We start from the raw sequence: 22286 nt of genomic DNA, 5'->3' as shown, positions 1-22286 counted from the left end.
TAAACATGGATCTTTCTTAGAAATGGTCAAGAAGTGTACAAGTGTCAAAGTGCACTCTTAGGAGGGGGAAAAAAAAAGTTTTTTTTTTTTTTCTTTTTTTGTTACAGTACACCCCCCCTTCCCCAACACACACACACACACACACACACACACACACACAGATGGCTCTTTAATCCTGTATGTAAATCACAGCCAATGGATGCGGGTGTTGAGCTGGGCTGGGATTAGCAGAGGCGAATGAGTTTCAATTTTACTGGATTACAGAACAAAGAAAAGGGGAAAGGGGACACTGTCCCTGCGTTAAAGACAAGAAAAAAACGGAGCAAATCTCGCTGTAATCTCACCAAAAGCGTCCGGAAAGGAAGACTACCATGCTCCAGATTATGCGGTTTTGTAAAGTCAGTGTGGCGTTGCTTTAGACAGGAATTCCGCCCTGCACTATTGGATTAAACACGGAGAATTAAAAAAAAAAAACAACAACCCAGATCTGGGATTGACAAGGTAACTACAAACCACAATTGCTAAGCAATCATCCTGCTTTGTTTTTATTTTCTTGACTTACAACCAGGTAATAACAAAACCCTTTCTCGAACACGTGACTTTTTTTAATGGCTGAAATTACAGATTATAATTCTCCAGGGGGGAGGAGGACGGCTAGCTAGCCACTGTTTCAACTGTTAGCAAAAATTAGCTCGCGATGCTAAGCAGAAAAAGACGCCTGTAGTGTTTTGAATTGATTTCAAAACGACTCTGAGGTGTTTAATGAAACATATTTCAGTTTGTAATGTTGTTTTGTGTACTGTTACCGAGTGGTTGTAAATTAACGCAACACGAATTTTTTTTTTCCGCCGTTAGCAACTTGCTGTAAAACTGAACACTTTCTATTGTTGCTGGTTGAAGAGATGTGTTTGGGGTTCGCTATAAAAAAAAAAAAAAAAAACAAGAAAATATTGTCGTGGGGTTTTTTTTCGCTGTAAAATTCTGCTTACTAGGAGTGGAATGGATATTAATAATGTGCCATGAACTGAGAAGGTCATGTTTGCAATGTCAAATGCACATTATTACTCAGGCTAATAGGGTACTATAGTACTATCATTAGGGTAATTGGAGTAAATGATACAGTGGTGGATGTGACAGCAATAAAAAACTGACACCTACTTCAACATCTTCTTCAAACTTACATGATTAGCTTATTAAAAAAAAAAACAAAAAACATATAGACACTCAAAGTGAAATTCACTTTGAATTCAGTCACTCGAATAACTTTTGCTTAACCCCTATTCGGACGGGATTAGTTTTACAGTGTAAGGTCAGGTAATGTAATTATAACCGCAGAGTATCTATGATTTTAGCTCCACCTGAATCTTTACAGTAGAAATAATCCCAGGTTTTGTACCATTGCATTATGTACTGGGCGAAAAAAAGACTTCGCACTTCTTCTTTAGTGTAAAGTCACTCCAGGACAGTCGTCTGTGATTCAGACCACAAGTTTATAATTAATGCGCTTGTCCTAGTATGTTATTGTTTCTATAGTAACAACTCCTGCATAGGGACTTCTAGAGCGGATGCTCCACATAATCTAAGACTAATGATAAATGGATTTTAAAAATGTTATTATTTAACGTACAAGCATCGATTTGGTGAAGCTTCTGTGGAGACGTACAGTTGATGATATTGCGATGTTTTCTGCAAGGAAACGTTTATTTAACATTTATGGAAGGACTCTCCAGGGTCAGCACTTTGTAACAGTCAGTACGTTTTCCACCATGTGAAAGTCTTCAGGACAGGGCGTTGCAGCTTCTCTGTGACATGAGAGAACAACTGTTAAAAAGGAAAGTTATTATTTAATGTACACGCATCGATTTGGTGAAGCTTCTGCGGAGATTTGCAGTTGTTGATATTGCGATGTTTTCTGCAAGGAAACGTTTATTTATTTAAGAACATAGTATCAATATTGGGATAATTATGTCACATTAGACTTTAACGAAACATTGCAGGTATCGTCAGTATTTTTTTAATAATAGTTACAATTTTAAATTTGAATCATTAAATTGAAATCTTTTTTGGTGTTAAATTATTTTTGTAGACATTAAATAAAAGTATCACTGAACTTAAAATTAATGTAGCTCATTAAAGTATCATGATATGATTTTTTTTTTTATGTAGCTAAAACGTCACAAGTGTAATCTACCAAGTAGTCGAGTTGTTAATATGGTACTTGTGCTGAGTGGGGAAATATGATTCTGGTTGTCCAAGATGGCTGTTTTCACAAAGTTACAACATTCAATCACTGTATCACTGACAATAGCTATTATACTGTAAGTATACTGTATACTCACTACGTGTTCCTGCGCTTTCTTTAAATGTACTTGTTAGGATCAATTCGAATATGAACTCTTCTTTCAAACACTCGCATTTGAGATGCGTCTTGGATTTCGGTTGCTCCAGAACAATGTTAAGTCTTGCCAAACTGATGTGTACCAGCCAGTGATCGCCATCGAAGTGATTAATCCAGATACAGTCCTGTTGGGTTGAAACATTACCACAGATCCATATTTACTGAACAACTTCACACTTATAAATCCAGTTTCTTCTTGTATGCAACAGACAAACCAAATGAAATGTAAGTTTGCTGCTTAGCAAAGATCTCTACTATCAAATGAACTATTTGAATTATATGAAGATATAAAATGGCTAATTATTGGGTTTTTGTTTTGTAACTACAAATAAACATTACATTTTGTGTGCACGAGTATCAGCACACATGCTATGAGTGGGCGGCATCTAACAATTTAACACAATGGGCATCTCCAAAACTGGGTATTTATTCTGTTTCTGAATGAGGATATTTGTTAACTATGATGTTCATAATGACGTATGTATAAAAATACAGACGCGTGCCTGTTATTTTTTGATATAGATAAGTGCATTTTAATACTCTGTACTGAGCGTCATTAAAAGTGATTATCCAAGCTAATGATTTCACTGGCAGTATAAGCTTTATAGTCAGGAAGAGATTCATTGCAGTCATTATGCAGTTATTAGCCTTTCCCATCACATTTTGACAATATTTGTCTCTTTAGCAATTCATCACTTGAATTTGATTACTGACCAACCAATGACAGCACGGTGGAGGTGAGAGTAGGTGAGGGAAAGGTCTCTGAAATAAACAGCGTGAGTCCTGAGCATGATTATCAGATGTGTCCAGGTGGAAATTTCATTAGATTGTATTGTCTTTTCCACCAAATTGGGTATCACTAGCATGCCTCTTATGGAAAACCCAAAGTACACAAGAAAATCTCTCTAAAACACCACACAAGCATTCAACAAGTAAGATTTCCAGTGCATTTCTGCCAGGGCTCGAATAGCCGGAATAAAAAAAGCCGTAGCTGGGCAGAGAGACTCCAAGCGAAACAGAAGTCATTAATCTGACCGCTTAAGCATGTCAGTCTGGCTTGCTCTCTCTACGTTTGGGAATGTTCCTAAAAAGCTGATGCCCTTTTTTTTGCGGTATTCAGTGCCTTTGTGGTCTCGTCTGGTGGACTGAAACGCTGAAAGAGATACTTTTACTCACCACAAGCCATTTTTTATCTTTTAAAAAGTGCCGAAATGTTCATTTCTGTGTAAAGCAACCCCATAAAGGGGCTTGGCACTGCTAAACATGGGTTTAGAAATATAGCCTAAAAGGATCTACGATCATTTGCAATTTAACACCTCGAGTCCACATACTGGCTCCAAGGTGACCTCAGGAATCTGCTCGTGCATAACCAATATGACAAAATCACAACCGTAAAGCAATGCCAGTGGCCTGATTTCACGAATGCACGCAAAGCAGGAACGCAACCATCCATCTGTGAGCCGTAATGGCTTTCAGAGCGGCCTTGCTCGCTTCAGACGAGTAACAGTGTCTGAGCTTTGCTGGCTCCCGTCTCTGGGTTCGCGTGTGCGGTTTTTGGCTTCGCCCCGAGGCCAGGATAATGGCTCCCAGTGTCTGCAGAGATTAAAAGGCCCGGGCCGCATTGTTCACATGCCTCGAGATTAGTTTCCAAGGAGACGGATTGCTGTTGCCATGAGAATGTAGGGTCCGGAATTAGGATTGTGATCTTGTTTTCTTCCCTGGACAATCCACCCCGCTTCTTTTTAAAGATTGTCTTTAAGTTTTGATTACACTGATAATACAGTCTTTTTCGTCGCTCAACCCTCAGTGGCATCGTCAGTTTCAGTATTTAAAATTGATGTCACGTGATGTTTTTTCCTCTCTGTACCGGAACCATAAATGAAATTCTGGTGGTCATTTACAGCAAATTATTACTATTTTATCTTCATTACCTTTTTAATACATGGTTATTTTATTATTATTGTTACAATTATTTATGTTGAAGTTATATGTTTGTTTTTCTGTTTGCAATAAATGCATGAAAATAAGTGTTTTTTTTAAAACATATATTACGTATAATTTCTTTCATTAAACAAGAGTAAGTCTTTAGCCTACACTATTTGCCCTGTAGTGCTTTTCTTAGCAATAATATAGCAATGTTTCCCTTATGTGGAATAGAACGTACCACTAACAATATGAGTCTTAACATAAGACCAAAGACTTGAACTTGCAAAAAAGTCTTTGCTAGGTAACTATTATTATGTATTATTTTTGGCAATTTTATTTTGTGCTTTGCACAATAGTAATAGTAATTTTGCTTGAGAGATTAAAAAATACTGCCAAGATTTTCATCTATTGTTGGATAAAACTGTAAAGTAGCAAATGCGTTTCAACAGCTGCATGTAAACGCATTTGTTGCCGTACCATTCTCTGTCTTTTGAAGTGAACAAAACAATAAACAGTGTTACCGCCAACAATTACAAAGCACTGACACTGGAGACTCCTTCCATATGTGTTAAATAAATATCTCCTTACAGAAAACTTCACCAAATCTACGATTAACCATTTTCTGTTGATCCGACTCCCTGTGAATAAGCTGTTGCTATAGAAATTTATGATTTCAGTTATAGTCGAAACGACTGCTGTTATAGAAGAAGCTGTTATCATCCCAGCCATTACCATTACTAACCATACATTAGTACCAGGTTAGCATGATCTTGTTTGTTTATTGCTAACTGCTGAAGTGTAATGTTCCTAACTTGGAAGTCAGGAATGTAAATGAGCCCCCAAACACCATGGAGCAACAGTTCAGTTTTAGTTCAGGTCTCTCACCAGGTGGCGTGTGGTTTCCGAGAGCGAATTAGCAGTGAAGGGCATTAAGGCAATAATCTGAGCCAATTTTAATTGGTTGACAAAGGCTTATCGTAATTAGCTACTTTCGCATGTGTAACGGATTTTGGTGCATTAGCGCAGATGAGGGTATTACTATCACTTTTTAAAGCTTCTTAAAGGTTTTTATATCCTCGACTGCGTTTCTCAGACACGAAAGCAGCTTTAGGAGACGAGCACCAACTCCCTTTCCAAATGTGGAACAGAATCAAATCAGTGCTACTTAATGAACAAAGACTGGTACTTGTTTACCAGTGCTGTTCTCATCCATACAATCTACATCACACGTCATCAGTGCTGTATCGTTTCTCTAAGATCTTCGCAGTGGAAATGATGACGTAGTAGTCATCTTAAAGTAGTCTAAGGGGAATTATTTTATAAGATTACTCCCTAAGAAGACACATTTTCACAAATATATTGTAGATTATAATCAAAATCTAGGCAGTTATCATGGAAGAAATGTTGCCAGCGTTTAATTTGCTGTACAAATAAAAACATTCATTTTTGTATTTCTGCTCTGTGATATGATATTAGATGTGATTTCTAACTGTGATGTCTGACCCTTCAGAGACATGGCGCAGCTGCGGAAGCTGGGCTGTGATGGGATGAGGCTGAACTCTCGCGCTGAGCTCCGCGGGCCACCGACGTCTGCCAGACATGAAATCCTCACCAGCTTAGTGTCGGCGCTGGACTCCGTGGTACGACTCGCTCTCTGCTTCAATAATCTGAAACAGCTAGTGAGCATTTTTAGACAAGCCAGACTCAAAAGCGAACCGTCCTCTTTTGGATGGCAGGAAAATTATGAAAAAATAATTTGTAATAATTATAGTACATAACCTTGGCAGCAGTAAAGTGATTAAAGTGATCAGTGGGTCCAGCAGTATTTTTGTAGTGGAATTAGCTTGAATATGCTGTGGTTTTCTAAATTCTGACTTTCTATTTTTTCTATAATTCCTGCAGTGCACTGCTATGTCTAAGCTGAATGCCGAGGTAGCCTGTGTCACCGTGCACGAGGATAGTGTGATCGCCGTAGGAACAGAAAAGGGCAGAATTTTCCTCAATTCCAGGAAGGAAATACAGACAGACTTTCACAAATTCTGCAGTGAGTCTTTCAGATGGCTTTTATCCATGTGTATGAGGAATTGTTAGACCAAAACACTAACATCTCTAAATAATGAATTTCTCTAAGACGCTATTGCCTTAGCCAAGGAAGGCCCTGCAGAGCATGACATTAAAAATAGTATTTGGCACCGATGTCTAGCTGTTTTCTCTGTATTTTTATTTATTTATTTTATTCCACAGGGGTATCCTGTCTGCAGGCATTAAATTCAATCAGCTCCCATGCCAAAGCTCCAGATACAGAAAGCAGTCGGACTGGTAAAGACGGTTTACCGCCAACGAAACAGCAGCGAGCCTTAACAGACGCTCACTCCAATATCTTTGTCCTGAGGAAGATGGTGGAAGAAGTCTTCAGCGTGCTTTATAGTAAGAACTTCAACCCTGTAATACCAAGTTCTCCTTTATTTCAACGCCCAAATCTGAAAGCTTTCTGCCAGTGTTTTCAGCACCACCCTTGCTGTGAAGGATGGTGGTGGTAGCATCATGTTGTGAGGTGTCCCTGGCCTCTTGATTTATTTCTCTGACTAATCCCCTTTTGTACCTGGTCAATTTTGCTGGATATTTAGATACATCATGTGTCACGTATAGTACTGTAGATGTTTCCGAATTTGCTCGAGAAATCAAATCATGAAGATCAAGTCATGAAATGAATACAAGGTTATACCACCAGAGCAGCCGTCTTGCCTTAGTGCTGTTCCAAGACTTTTGCAACAACCTGGATCACTGAAAACCTGATGGACCACAGAGTGTGATGTGTTTCAGGTGAGGCTGTAGGGAAGAGCAGCCTGGTCCCCGTGCCTTATGAGTGGATTCAGAAGGAGCCTGGTGCTGTGCTCATTCATGGCCTCCCCGATGGCGTGAACCTGAGGAGACCTGCTGATTACGACACCAAGACCTTAATGAAGATCCTGGAGCAGAGCAACCGCATTCGCTTCATTGTCAAACGGTCAGAGACGAGAGTTTGTGCATTATAATGATCTATGACATGAAAAAATATACAAGTGGTTTGGTTTATGTTGTATAATTACAAGCGATCAAATCTGATTTGTTTGTTCAGAATATATATTTGAGCTGACAGTCTGAACAAATTCTAATGTTGATTGTATACATTAATGTTAAGGGCTTATTTGCCTTAAAATGCTACCATGACTAACAGTAAATGAAAGCTAACAAGCACCAGTTAGCAATATCTTGCTTAACACTAACTTCTTAACATTTATTGCTAGTAGTAATATTAGCAGTTTTGGTTTGAAGTATTCCTTTTTATTTAAATTTTCTATTTTCCTTTGAAACTAAAATATGTATATGTAAAGAATTTATATGCAGAAATGAAAACAAGGTGTATGTTAATATAAAGGGCTAATTCACCTCAGAAATGCTAGGATGACTAACAGTGAATGAAGGCTAACATCAACTAGTTAGCATGGTTCTGTGTGCTTAACTGCACCTTTTCTCTTTTATACATTGCTAGCAATATGAATAGTTTTGACTTTAGTATATCTATAATGTTTTGAGGTAAAATGATGATGCAGAATTAATATACAGTAGTGATGATAATGAAATTTGGCTGTGGACATTCAAAGGGCTAGCATAATTAATAATTATTAAAAGCCAAAATGCGCTAATTTATGTGATCTTAGAGCTTTGCTTGCTGATTATAGCTAGCAACATGAGAAGATTAAGTATTTACTAAAGTGTGTGAGATAAAATGTTGATGTAATATTCATCTAATGTAATGATAATAAGGATCCATATAGATTTGGTTGCTCAGTAAATTGAATGTGCTAATTCACCTGCAGAGCCCTTTTAGCAATGAAGGGGTAGTTAGCATTTTTTTCATGATTCTTCTTCAGCTCTTTTTTAACACATTCCTGTAAGGTTTGAAATTTTGGTTCAATATTTCCTAAAGATCTGAAGTAAAACATCGACATAGAATTCATACACAGCAATGATATTATGAATTTTGTGACATTTGTTGTGACGTTCCCAAATATGAAATGCTAACATGACTAACAGAGAATGATAGCTAACAAGCTCCAGTTAGCATATCCACTCTGATAGCATAGTGAAGCAGTGTAGATGGAACTGAGATAAAATTGTTTTCTGAATTCAGAGCGCCAGACGAAGCCCCGCGCGATGGTAAATCCTGTCCGGAAACCAATCACCACCCCTCCCCTGCTGTTAAGAGTGCCAGCAACCACACGCCTGTTAAAACCCCCGCACAGGAAGTGCCTGCTAGCAGCTCCATGCTCTCCAGCTTCCTGTATGGAATGCCTGTGCCTTCCCAGACACACTCGGACACTAAGGGCGATCCGAAGCCCTCGGTGCTGCACGGCCTGGTCAAGGAACGGCTAGCAGCGTGGGCACCGAGTGACGAGAAGGCTTCTGCGCCCAAAGAGGCCACTGACAATGGTGAGCAGTTTCCCACGTTTAGCTAACACAAAGGATGTTACATTAATCTTCAATACGCAGTATATCCCTTTTTGGTTTTAGCAGACCATGTTCGGCAATTTGTTTTTCCTCATGATTTTTTTGATTGATGGATTACACGGGTGTTATCTTGTCTTCCTGTATGTACTCCTGTAGGTGAGCGTATAGCACTTGCAGGAGACGTTGCACAGAGCCCTCCCAGCATCCACATCTCCAAACGCCTACTCTTCTCCATAGTACATGAGAAATCAGGTGTGCAATACACACACACACTGTTATATAAAGAAAAAAAGAATAATCCACCCTGAACAACTGTATATTTGTATATTAATCTTCATAATTAACCCACCTTCAGTGGCATCAAAGATCTGTTTTAGTTAATGGTTGACAACTGGGTTAATAGTTTCCTACCTTACCTATAATGCTGTTCGACCTGCTGATAGGGTGCCAGTGGGATTTAGCCCTCGCTTTATCTCTGCCTAAAGAGAATGATGTGGCAGTGCTTTAGAACTTTAGACTGTCCAGCTCTCTCACCTCCTCATCTGTACCCTCTGCTGAAGCAGATCAGCTTCCAAGTCATTTAAGTCGTCATCTCGTACATCGCTGACTAGCCAAGTCGAGTATCTGCCATAACTCAGTGCATAACTCACATGTGTTGTGTAGCTACATTGCATTCTGGATCTTTGAGTCTGTCTCCACTGCATCTGTGTCAGATTAATATAATAATCTGGTCACTGGAAAATAGTGAGTTATACTTTATGTTTGAGAGTTTCATTTTTTTTCTAGAAAACAATTGTAACTGCGCTAGCAATGTTTCACTGTGACATCAGTGCTCTAGACAGCAGCTATCTTCTCACAGGACTAATGAAAAACAGCACCAATCAACAAATTAGCACCAGAATTGCTAAGCACATTCAATGGCAAAACATCTTCAATGTCGATCAGAGTGTAGTTTTCCATTAACTGAAGTGGATCCTCACTTCACAGAGTTCCATGTAACCACTAAAATCAGGACTTTAAATGTAAACACTTAAATAACATTGGGCCCCTAAAGCCATGACCAGTAGTGGATGACTGAGGAAAAAAAAACGTGCTTGGCTAGGACACTGCGGCCTTCAACTTCAACTTCTGTTCCTTCCAAACGAGCAACAGGAAGCCCTCAGACACTGCCAAGAGTCAGGGCCCGTGTTAATTGTCTCCACTGACTAATGCAAACAAACCCAGTAGACAAAACAAAGCGCTGGTTCTCGACAGCACATTGTAGGAAAGATACTTTTAAAGCAGCCAGTGTTTTGATACAATGTGATTTAGAGCTGCTTTGATGCCAAAGGTTGTGACTCAGTGTGGTGCAAATTAAATAACAGTATAATAATAACTGGAAAAGAGACACTAGGGTATTGACTCAATCTTGATTGCCTCCCAGGCTATTGTCTGAAACACGCTGCTTTGTATTTCCAAATATTATGTCCAGTGCATCGATTCAGCTCTTTACATCTCTGCTGGAGATCAAAAGGTTTTAACGTTACCATTTTGTGTTGCACAGAAAAATGGGACGCGTTCATCAGAGAGACAGAAGACATCAACACACTGCGGGAATGTGTGCAGATCCTATTTAATAGCCGCTACGGTGAGCCAGTCGGCCATTACCTTCTCTCTCTCACTTTCACACACACACACACACACACACACACACACACACACACAAATCACTTTTTTCCCCACCTTGCAACTGTATTTTGATTGTGCTGTTTTCTATTTTGTCTGCTTTCAGTGTAAAACATCTATACTAGAGTAAACTGGCACTGGTTTAATGGTTTCAAGTGGTAGCTGCTGTGTGTGTTTGGGTTCGCTTTCATGTTGTTACTGAATAAGTGACCCTGTTTCTATAGTTACATAGTAGTCATATGGTAATAAAGAAGGAAGGAATAAGACACAATGTGGGCATTATATTATAAGAAAATAACTACAGGGTGGTAGGATATGATTATTTTCCAATAACTCTTTATTTCTCTTATACCACAACAATTTGCCCACACTAACAATTTTTTATTTTTTAAAGAACAGCACATTGTAATGTTTAACGTTGTTAATGTGAGTCACTCTCTCATCAGCCTCTCTTTTTCTGGGAAAAAAAAAATTCAGTTTGTCTTGTTATAGAGAAACCAATAAGCAAAAAATTCCTCTTCCTGAAGACTTTCCCATGGTGGAAAACCTAGTTCTCTGGCACTGGAGACTCCTTCCGGAAATGCTAAATAAACATCTCATCTCAAATAAAAAAAAAAAGCATTCATATATACATGAGATTTTCCTTGTCACTGGCCTCTGACCAATCAGAATCGAGAATTCAACTGCGCTGTGGTATAAGGCAAAATATTATATCGTGATATAAGACATTTTCATGATCTACAATATATATCATAATATTTAGCTTATCATATCATAATATTTTGAGTGCCAGCAAAATGTCTTGTTCAATCAGTTTTTTCCTGTTTAATTGGAATGCTCATTGTTTCACAAAGTACTGAAGATATTTTTGTCACTATCATCGTTACTCTATTCGTGTAATTATTGTGATGGCCCTATTTGATCAAACTGCCCAGTCTCAATTATTAGTAGCTATAAGTAACTGTGACTAATTGTATGTGTTGAAATACCAGCTGAAGCATTGGGCTTGGATCACATGGTCCCCGTGCCATACCGGAAGATCGCCTGTGATCCGGAAGCGGTCGAGATCATCGGAATACCAGACAAGATTCCCTTTAAGAGGCCGTGCACCTACGGAGTGCCTAAACTCAAACGAATCTTGGAAGAGAGACACGGCGTCCGCTTTGTCGTGAGACGGTGAGTCCTCTCGGCCATTTGAAAAATAGATTTGCTGTGAATTGTAAATCGGACCACATTAGACGCTATTGCTGAGTACATCCCAGACAGCTGAATCATGGCCTACTCTCTTCAAAATATAGGCAGCAATATACAGAAAAAAAACTTTCCCCTTAAGCCGTAGGGGTAAAATATTGCAGTTTAGAAAAGCAGTCTAACTGTACTTGCTACTTACTCTGACAAAAGGCACCAACAAGCTCTCCTACTTCGTTCCAAGCTTTATTTTTCTTTGTAATGTCTCTATACACATTTAACCATTTGCATTTGTCACTTACCTACATCATACCAATTTGCATAAAATTGACACTTGTCATTTGCTGAATGATATGGTCAGTGACAACAATATGAATCTAAGTGTAAGGCTTTTGTAGCATGTACACGTAGAAAATCAATAAATATATTACATCTGGTGCACTTAGATGTTCAAGATTCAGATTTCAAATGATCTAGAGGGTCTTAACTTTCGAAAGACATAATTTGGATGTCACTGTTTAACACTGAAACAGATGTGAAGGAAACGCATGGTTCAATGATTCAGTTCAGTTAATTTACTCTTTCATTTCAGCTCAACACTGACTGCATGAACAGAAGCGCCTTTTTTTTTTTTTTTCCTTTTTTTTTTTTTTTTTGAATTTTCTCATTTATCTCGTGAATAAAGCTTCCAGCCTCCTGGTGCCATCTGGCAGATTGGCGTTTGCCGTCCAAAGCACTGCGCCGCTCGCTGGGTGTAGTAACCACTGCCATCCACGTGCCAGCGTGCGCCCGCCGATTTGGCTTAATGAGGAAATCTCCTGCTGAGTCGGCAGCCTTGCGCATCCAAATAAAGCAGTTCAGTATGCTGAGGCGCAAGCCTGCTTCTAGCCTGTGTTTGTTTACGTACTTGTTTATTCCCTTTCAGGATGTTTGATGAGCGGATCTTCACTGGTGAGTGACAGATTTACTGAATTACGTCTCACAGCGGGGCTTGTGTTTGCTGCGACAGGGTTTGATGTGCAACTAAAATTACATTTGAGCACTCTTTTTCATGTACTGTTGCTTAGCGTTCTCTCTTTTTTTTATCAGCTGCAGGGAAAGTAGCTAAAGAAGAAGGCAAGCAGGACGGCTCCTCCCCCGAAGACGGCTTCCCAGAAGGGCTTAGGGTGCCGAGCTCCACCCTCGAGCTGGTCAGCAACACCCACAGCAGCAGGTACATGTCAGCACCCACCAGCGTCGAGACTGTCAGCTTGGCTAATTAGTTTTAAACGCCTGAGCCTGCGTGCTCAGCCAAAGCAAACAGTGCTAATTGTTGTTGAACTTCAGGAGAGCACTATATGTTTAATTAGACTACTGCAAAGCCCTTTAGTAAAGCTTTTAAATATTTCCCTGCCAGTCAGGGTTAGCTGTGTTTACTCACCAAATTGCTCTTGCTTGTCCTCTTGCTTTGTTTTGAATGTCTTTGTCTCTCAGATCCACCAGCTCCTGTGTCAGTCCCTTAGCAGACTGTGAAGCAGGTGAGCCTCCATCACTCTACACTCAGCTTAATGTCATTAATGGCTGTTGGTTTTTGAGTTATGGACAGAAAATGTGTTTTTTTAGGGCCTTCAGGAGACTGTGTATCTTTAAAAAAGGTCAAAACTGAGCCACCAGATGGAGAAATTATTCAGGTCACTGTACCAGGTATGAGCTTCCCTTCCCCCCTACTGGAGCTGCTACTGAAGTACTGAACAGTGTTTACGTGCAAAGATTTTCACCAATCTGAGCTGATTCTGACAGCATATTCCTCAAAAATTGGGTATATGTATCCTCAACTGGGCTTTCTTTAGACAGTCTTCATTTATGTGCATGCTGTATGTGAGCTGATCCAGAGCTATGCACGTGCATCGAACGGGATTTAGTGTCATTGTTACCATAACAACGAGGAAAATGAGTTAGTTCAGTGAGTTCAGCTTTTTAATCGCTCTGAAAATTATTTCTGTCTCATCATCCAAGTGTCATTATTGAATGGAATTAGACATTCAGGAGCAAGAAATTGTGAACATTATCCACTGGTAAATTTGCCATTAGTCATCTTCTGATGTCACTAATATTAACAACCATTCATAGAATTTATCTGTTTGATGTCAGCATCTCTGTGCTTCTCTTTTTTTAGCAGAGGAGTATTGAGTTAGTTGTAGGAACAGCGATGATTGTGGTACAGTTCATGGCTTATTGTTTTCTGTGGAACTGCTGATTTCAGGTCGTCCTGCAACTCTTTTCAAGTGATTACTGGCTTCTCTCTTACCTTTCTTATCATTAGTCTGAAAGTGCAGTGTGAATCTTGCACCTTTCATGGGACGAATAGATGTGGTCCGTTAACTTTGCCCATTCATATTACCGAACTTACAGGAATGTTTAAGGTCTTTGCTATGGCTCCGTAACGTTTTCTATTCAAGTATTGTTTAATAATGTTATCCCTGAGAATAAAGCTCTCGGTTGAATTATTAGGCTGTGTGTAAATGTAGCTAGTCGTGAGGTTTACATAAGTCAGTTTTGTTTTTCTTGTGTATAATTATTTGTGTTAAAACTGATTATTCACACAGTTTGAAGCTGAAAGCTAGTTAGATGACTGTGTTTGTAAAGCCAGCAGGATAGCTGTATAATTCTGTTATTTGCTGTATGTTGCTGCTCCCTTAGGGGATTAAAGCTCATTAATGATTCAGACCCATCACCCTGTTTCACATGGACTGTAACGTCTCGTCTCCTTGCGTTTGTTTGGATCGTTTCATCTTGCTTAATATTGTTTAGACAAAATGTCATCTGATGCATAATCAGACATGGAGGAGGATACAGAACAGGAGAACATCCCAGTTCAAACAGATTTCTCTCGTTTAGAGAACACTGCAGCCTCCGAGGAGCCAAGTGAGCCTCAGGTTGAACTTGTGACCCCTGATCTCCGGCGCCCCCTGGAGCCTCTAGCAGGTAACTGCATCCTCATCTTTCTCCCATCAGGAGCTTGGACGCAGCACCCTCTGGCTTTGGAAATCTCTCCTTCAGACACAGTGGTAGATTTCAATGAACAAAGCAGGGAACTGGTGATGACCTTGCTAGATAATCACCCCGTCTTCTCCCACTCGCTAATGTAGCTTCCTCTTCTGCTCCCTAGTCCATGTCCCCCTGTGCTTGTGTCTTACAAATAAATAATTTTTAGTCAGATACTACATAGAGTCAGCTTAAACTTGTCTCAAAATCCAGATTCTACTTGCCTCCATCTGTTAGTAAACCAGTGTTGGATGACCTTCATTTGCATATTGAAACTCGATTGGCTGTTATAATTTATGATGCAATGACACTATGAGATTTTCACTCGAAGTAATCACCTTTGAAAGAATTGAACCCTGAAAAACCATGAAGTTTTTCTTGATTTATAAAAAGTATAGAATGGATTTGCACATCATTGCTGTTGAAGCTTTGTTTGTTTAATTTAATTTGCTGAGACAGCGTTACATTGTCATGGAAATATTTTAAGTTATGACGAATGTTTGATGTTTGAGTAAATTCCGCTTGGAATCTGAAAACGGAAAGTTTGTCTCGGAATAAGAAATCACTAAAAGTTTTGCCTTTTCAGATTTTACACTCAGAAATTAATCTGTAATGTCACCTATAATTACTAGAGCCAGCTATAATTCTAGTGTCAACTATAATTACTAGACACAGTGGTGTCAGCTATAATTACTAGAGCACAATGAGAAACCAGGTATCAGCTAAACAATAGTCCCAGCCCTGATAAGAACCCCTTATATCTCCTTTCTTCCTCCTTGTAAGCTGTTTTATCAAACCTAGAGACCAGTAGAGCTTTCCCTTAGTTTCCCACTCCTGGAACAATGTGAGTTAATATCACTGTTCAACTCAGACACAAGGTAGCCACGAGTAGTACCAGTCAAAACCATCATTGTGAATTCCTGATATTTATAAAGTAATCGATATGAAATAAATCTGAAATTTGGAATATAACCCGTGGCTGCACAGCTGGAGTTGAATTGTTCGTATTAACTTGCTGGTTTTTTTTTTTTTTTTTTTTTTTTTTTTTAAATTTCATTTGCTTAATTTCATTATGTATGTTATTTTAAAGTCTGCTTTACACAAATGGTCATTGGAGTAAGCAAAAGGTGAGTGGAACATTAAAAGTAACATCTTGGAGTATTAAGAATAGCTAGTTTTAATCATCCACATACCGAAAGCCATCGCTTCGCATTTTGTGTAACGTAAATAACCTTTGCTGTTTAGTGGAAGAATTGGCGCAGAAGTCCACACCGCAAGGGCTCAAGAGAGTTGTTGAAGGTAAGCCACATTTTATCAAACGCTCTCGCACTTTTATACAAATGTTAGTCAGTTTGTTTGATTGTCTGTCCGTTCTTCTAGAAGACATTGGAGAGATGATTCTTCAGCTGCGAAAGCAAGTGGAGAGTCTCTTCAGCACGAAATACGGTGAGGAGCCGTGATGTTAAGGGGTCTACAGTGGAGTTAACAATGTGTTGCTACTTAACAAATATTGATATGGTGAGGTTTTCTTGAAGGACGTGTTTATTTAACATTTACGAAAGGAGTCTCTGGTGTCAGAGCTTTGTAACTTAATCAATTATATAAATTTACATAAATCAATTATCAGCTGCATCTCACCGCCCCATTGTTGATTATTTTCCTATAACAGCACACCAAGGTATATGGTCAATGGTATACTTTATAGAATAATTATTTCCCATTTGTACACTGTATCCTCTTCTCTAGCGGAGGCTCTGGGCCTGCCTGAACCAGTGAAGGTGCCCTACTCGAAGTTCCAGATGTATCCTGAGGACCTGTATATCACAGGACTGCCAGAAGGGATCACATTCCGGAGACCAAACTGCTTCGGAGCAGCCAAACTTAGAAAGATTCTCAGTGCCAGTAACCAGATCCAGTTTGTTATCAAAAGGTGTGTTCAAAAAAAGTGCCCGAAAGAAAATAGATATAACAGCACATTTGCGTTTCTGATTAAAAATTCATACAGCATGCAGCAGTATAATAACTGCTGTTATTAAAAATACAGTTTACATACAACAGTCCAAATATGGAACAGGAAAAGAATATTGTTGGATTAATGAAGTTATTTTTGTCTCAATTCTAGGCCAGATTTGCTAACTGAAACACAACTGAAGCATGAGCCTCCCTCTCAGCCAGTTTGTGATCCGGGTAAATATTTTCAGGATTATCGTTATTCTTTATTTAGACAGAAAAACATGTAGCTGAGAATTTTTTCCTCATTACAGCAGAATGTGATCCTAAAGACAACCTAGCAGAAGATCCTGGGCCTGCCTCCAAGAGACCTGGATTCTTAGGTAATCATGTGACCAGACATTTTTATACTTTACCTTTAAAAGATTCTAGGCCTAATCTCTGGCTCATTGTCTTGATTCACAGATAGCTTAGAGGCCAAACTGTCTCGCATCGACTTGGCCAACACGCTGAGGGAGCAGGTACAGGATCTGTTCAACAGGAAGTACGGCGAGGCACTGGGCATCAAGTATCCCGTGCAAGTGCCTTACAAGAGGATCAAGAGCAACCCCGGCTCGGTGATCATCGAGGGCTTGCCGCCGGGAATCCCCTTCAGGAAACCCTGCACGTTCGGCTCACAGAACCTCGAGAGGATACTGGCGGTGGCTGATAAGATCTCCTTCACCATTATGAGGTGAGACAGACATTTTTTTTGATTGTGATGGTGAACAAGCTACAGTGGAGAGTAGAAGTAAAAATAACGTGAATATTATCAGTTAAGCTGTATCGCTCATATTCATTATTATTGGTTCGTGGCTTCCTATCTGACTGCCCCCTCCCAGCAGCATGAGAGTTATACGTCCTGCAGGAGCTTAGTCACACCTCTAGTGCCAGCCCTGATTCAAGGTTACTCAGTATCTAGTCTGATATGAAAGGAGTAAAACATGAAGGGTGTACTGTTAAAGGAAAATAATCAGTGATGCAGTGGTGTAATGCAGCCTGATCACTTTTACTACCATGGTATTCATTATTTTCCTACAACTCATTCTGAAGGGTTTAATTCCTCTTATACCATAGCAATTTTCCAACACTCACAGTTTTTCTTAATTAAAGTGCGACACATCATACGTTATATCCGTTTATTATTACATTTAATGCTGTGCAGTGTCCTCGAAACAAGTTAGTTCCTATTATCTTCTCAAAGTTACAGCTTTAACTCTGACTGTTACAAAGCACTGACACTGGAGACTCCTTCCAAAAAAATGCTAAAAAATGTTTCTTGTTGATGGAAAGCAATAGTCAATATCAGATCTTTTATAATTATTAATTAACAGGAGATGATTTACCAAGACCTAAAAATATGGATAGTTAGTACATTAATAATAAATGCTAAAGTATATTTAATAAAGTGGCAAAATAAAAATATTCTTTATTGTGAACTCAGACTTTTGGAGCCTTTTATGGAACAGAAGCATAGATATCTAATGTCTAATATACTCTATATCTAAAATTGAATTAAAAAAACAAACAGATGAGCCTTTTGTTTTGTCTTTACAGGCCTTTCCAAGGACTTATCCCCAAACCAGGTACATATACTGGAACCATTTTATTTCATCAACTCACTGTGTTGCATTTTAGTCCCTGCTGAAAAATAAATCCAGCTTGCACTAGCACGGCTCGCTTGTAACTAGCATGCATGTTTGTTTAAGATGTTTTTAATTTCAGCGCTGAATGGATTTTCATTGCTTTTCTTTACTAGCACCGAGAAGAATCACTTTACTGAAGAAAGCGTACTCATCGATAAGTGGTAAGAACATGGTTTCTTGTTAACTACATTTTCATTTAGGGACACCAAAAATAAAATGCAGATTTGTGATGTAACACTTTCGTCAAAAAATGTATTCATTATTATATTGCAGAAGAGGAAGACATCAGTCGCATGGGTGAAAAAGTCATATTGAGGGAACAAGTGAAAGAGCTGTTCAATAAGAAATACGGTCAGTATACAGACACAGTTGTATCATTTATACTTACAGTACAAACGAGCTTATAACTCTCACATTTCTACGTTTAGGAGAAGCTCTAGGTTTGGATCGACCCGTCGTGGTCCCATACAAGCTGATCCGAGCCAGTCCCGACTCTCTGGAGGTGTGCGGACTTCCAGAAGATATTCCTTTCCGAAACCCTAACACCTACGACATCATTCGATTGGAGAAGATCCTTCAGGCTCGAGATGACATAACTATCAATATCAAAACACCTCTACAGTACGTATAGATAGGTCTTATTTGAGTATATATATGTTCCGTCTATGTAGTTAATGTTTAATATAGTGCTATCTAATGTGTTTTTCTGTTTAGGCCTTTTGTACAGCTTTGTCCACAGACTTCAAGTTCAGGTATGTTCCCATTCCTATGTATTAGTTGAGTAGTCAAAGCAATCCCCATCCCAGTACATTCAGTAGCAGAATTATAGATGAATTATTTGGAAAGTGTTACACATATTTTTGCCAATTGCTTACAGAAGGAAATGAAGTCGCAGTCAATCGACGCAAACGGAAACGAGTGCTGGATAACAGTCGAACTGCGCCGCCTCCGGGAGCGGACCCTGCCAATTCAACCAATCAGATTCCAGTGATGGTATGCACTTTCGTTTTGACACTGACACTTTAATTCCATGCTTCTAATTCTGAATTATGATTTTTTTTTTCCCAGCTGAATACTGTATATTTTCTCTCACTAATTAGCAATGGCCTATGTACATGGTGGACTACAGTGGAGTGAATGTCCAAGTTCCAGGGAAGGTTAAATACTAAGCCAGCCCCTCTGAAGGGAGAAGAACCCTGCGGGAGAACCTGCATCTGTTTTCACCTCAGCTGGAGCTCTGCGTCTGATCACGCCGTATACCGAACTCATGCGTGGAAGCTGGCAATCACGAACTCCTCGAGCGTGATGATGAACAGAACGAGGAGGTGCTCATCGTGCTTTCAGGATGCCAAGTGCTTAATTGCGAAATTACACAGATCGTCACTTTCCAATTTGTCAAGTTGTGCTTTATTTCTGAGAAGGTGGTTTGTGAAAGGAGTGTTTTTAATTTTCTAGTGAGTAATGCATTACTTTGCATTATACAGTTGCCCTGTACATGAGGCCCTGCAAGCAATCATTAACTAACACTCTCATTAAGGATAATACAAAACGGATTCTGATGGGAAGTGTCTATTCCTAGACACAATTATTGATGGGATGAAGAACCCTAACTGGTGCTGAACACATGCATACTGCATACTACTCCTGTAGTAACTGGCTTTGACTCATAGCTAAATGTTGTATTATTATTTATTTATTTATTTAAATAAAAGTAAAGGAATTTGTATATGCAGGGAATGTAAGCTGTTCAGTACAAAGTGTTACGTGCTGAATTCCGTGACTGATAACACTAAAACAATTAGCTACTGTATGTACTCTGAGAGGTTTTTATTTTGTATTATTTTGGTTTTTTTTTTCTTTTCCTTCATTGATTACATTGAGTTGGAGTACTCTAACATGATAGCACTAACATATTCCAGAGAAAGGCTTTTTTGTATTATTATTATTATTATTATTATTATTATTACTATTATAGCCTTGTAAGTTACTCCTACTCTCATGGATCATGGAGGATGAAATTTCACAGAGAACAACACCATGAATGTATTGTATGTAAAGGAAAGACTGGTATAATGTTATTCAGTATGGACTGTCTCTGGAATCACCAGTATTTATATGCTGTACTTTAATGCCATTTAGGCCTTTTAAATAAAATGTGTTGCCTTGCGTTCACTGCATTTGAGCGTGATGGTGCATTAAAGATGTCTGAATATTTTTTTAAAAAATAAATGCCCATAACACATTTGATTCCATTGCAAGTAGATATTTCTGCATGAATGTAAAGAGCAGTATGCTACTGTAATATTCAAAATCATTTTGTACAACTGCAAGAATAAAATTAGAGCCACACGTGGCGATTTCCGGGGTCCAGTCACCCTTTGCCAGTAGCGCCTTGTCGCAAATTGTTGCAAGTTGCATAAAACACTAAAGAGATCATAGATGAACATGCTGTTTATGTACCATTCTCATACTGTCCAACATAAGTTTTGTGATGATAGCTCAACGCTAACCCTGAGAAATGCTTGATGAAGGCTCACTGGCCAATGTTTCTCAATTATTCAAATCATCATTAGAAATCCAGTTACAGATTATCACAAAGACACAGTATACCAAATTTCAGCTTGTTCTGACTTACGGTTCGTGAAAAATTTAAACGTTAACTGTACAGCGCCCCCTATTGATGACCACGCCCCAACAGACATCTCCAGAGTATTGTCCTAAACATAGCTTTAAAGGTTTCTGTGAATCTATCTCTGTTTGTTCAGAATTTACTGAGAATTGTGACAGATATGTTTTGAAGATCTGTGAAAATCCTAGGACTACAGCAAAAGGAGATTTTGTAAATCATTCAAAATTAGCCCAAAATATAAGTATGCAGAGTAAATGGTGCAAATTCCAAATTTGTTCACAATTAACCAAAGAATCAGATGGTAAAGGTGACTATTTATATAATTCAGTGAAAAGTGTAGAAAATATAATTGAACAGAAATATTTTAAGCTCTAAATACGGTGTTGATTTAAGGCTGCCTACAGCGCCATCTGCTGGCCTCATATCTGACTTAACACAGACAATGTTAAATATACATGAAGAGGATAGATAGATAGATAGATAGATAGATAGACTTTATTGATCCCATGAGGGAAATTCTTGTGTACAGGAATATCATTTATTTATTTAAAATCAGCACAATTTTAATATATAACTATTTCAGGTTATAAAATATTGATCTTGACAATACACATTGATCTAGGCAAATAACACTACTACTACTATTAATAATGATAATAATAAGAAGAAGAAGAAGAAGGAGGAGGAGGAGGAGAAAAACAACAACAGCAACAACACTACTAGTACTGCTACTACTACTAATAGTAATAATAATAAGAAGAAGAAGAAGAAGAAAAAGAAGAAGAAAAAGATGAAGAACAACAACAGCAACAACAATAGTAATAGTAGTAGTAGTAGTAATAATAATAATAATAATAATAAGAAGAAGAAGAAGAAAAACAACAGCACCAGTACTACTACTTATAATAATAACAACAACAACAACTACAACAACAACAATAATAATAATGATAATAATAATAATAATAATAATGATAATAATAATAATAATAATAAGAAGAAAAACAACAGCACCAGTACTACTACTTATAATAATAACAACAACAACAACAACAACAATAATAATAATAATAATAATAATAATAATAATAATAATAATAATGATAATAATAATAAGCAGAAGAAGAAAAACAACGACAACAATAGCAGTAGTGGTAGTAGTAAACAACAACAAAAACGACTACTAGTTGTGGTAGTACTACTATTACTTCTACTACTACTACTACTACTACTAATAATAATAATAAAAAGAAGAAGAAGAAGAAGAAAAACAGCAGCAGCAACAACAACAACAACAATACTAGTAGTGGTTGAACTACTACTATTACTA

The 22286-nt window shown here is 38.4% G+C and overlaps 1 protein-coding gene across 3 annotated transcripts; it reads left to right on the top strand.

The window, feature by feature from the left end:
• The first annotated feature begins 144 nt into the window (after window positions 1-144).
• Window positions 145-20574, top strand: gtf2ird1 (GTF2I repeat domain containing 1). Of its 3 annotated transcripts, none has more exons than XM_026922126.3 (27): window positions 145-501; window positions 5835-5964; window positions 6227-6368; window positions 6569-6751; window positions 7148-7331; window positions 8499-8797; window positions 8972-9067; window positions 10359-10442; window positions 11473-11656; window positions 12594-12619; window positions 12758-12881; window positions 13142-13185; window positions 13271-13351; window positions 14546-14632; window positions 15938-15991; window positions 16076-16138; window positions 16439-16622; window positions 16815-16879; window positions 16957-17025; window positions 17108-17375; window positions 18239-18267; window positions 18441-18488; window positions 18601-18678; window positions 18756-18948; window positions 19042-19079; window positions 19205-19320; window positions 19428-20574. In XM_026922126.3, the coding sequence occupies exons 2-27, from the start codon at window positions 5839-5841 to the stop codon at window positions 19494-19496; spliced, it is 2934 nt and encodes a 977-aa protein (XP_026777927.3). In that variant the 5' UTR covers window positions 145-501; window positions 5835-5838; the 3' UTR covers window positions 19497-20574. The 3 variants fall into 3 exon arrangements, with proteins under 3 accessions (XP_026777927.3, XP_026777928.3, XP_026777926.3); XM_026922127.3 differs by having other exon boundaries at window positions 16073-16138; window positions 16960-17025; XM_026922125.3 differs by having other exon boundaries at window positions 16073-16138.
• The last annotated feature ends 1712 nt before the right edge of the window (window positions 20575-22286 follow it).

This window comes from Pangasianodon hypophthalmus, chromosome 27 (genome assembly GCF_027358585.1).
Source record: "Pangasianodon hypophthalmus isolate fPanHyp1 chromosome 27, fPanHyp1.pri, whole genome shotgun sequence".
NCBI classification, from domain to species: Eukaryota; Metazoa; Chordata; class Actinopteri; order Siluriformes; family Pangasiidae; genus Pangasianodon; species Pangasianodon hypophthalmus.
Note: the sequence above shows the minus strand (reverse complement) of the source record. Positions and strands in the feature narration are given on the sequence as shown.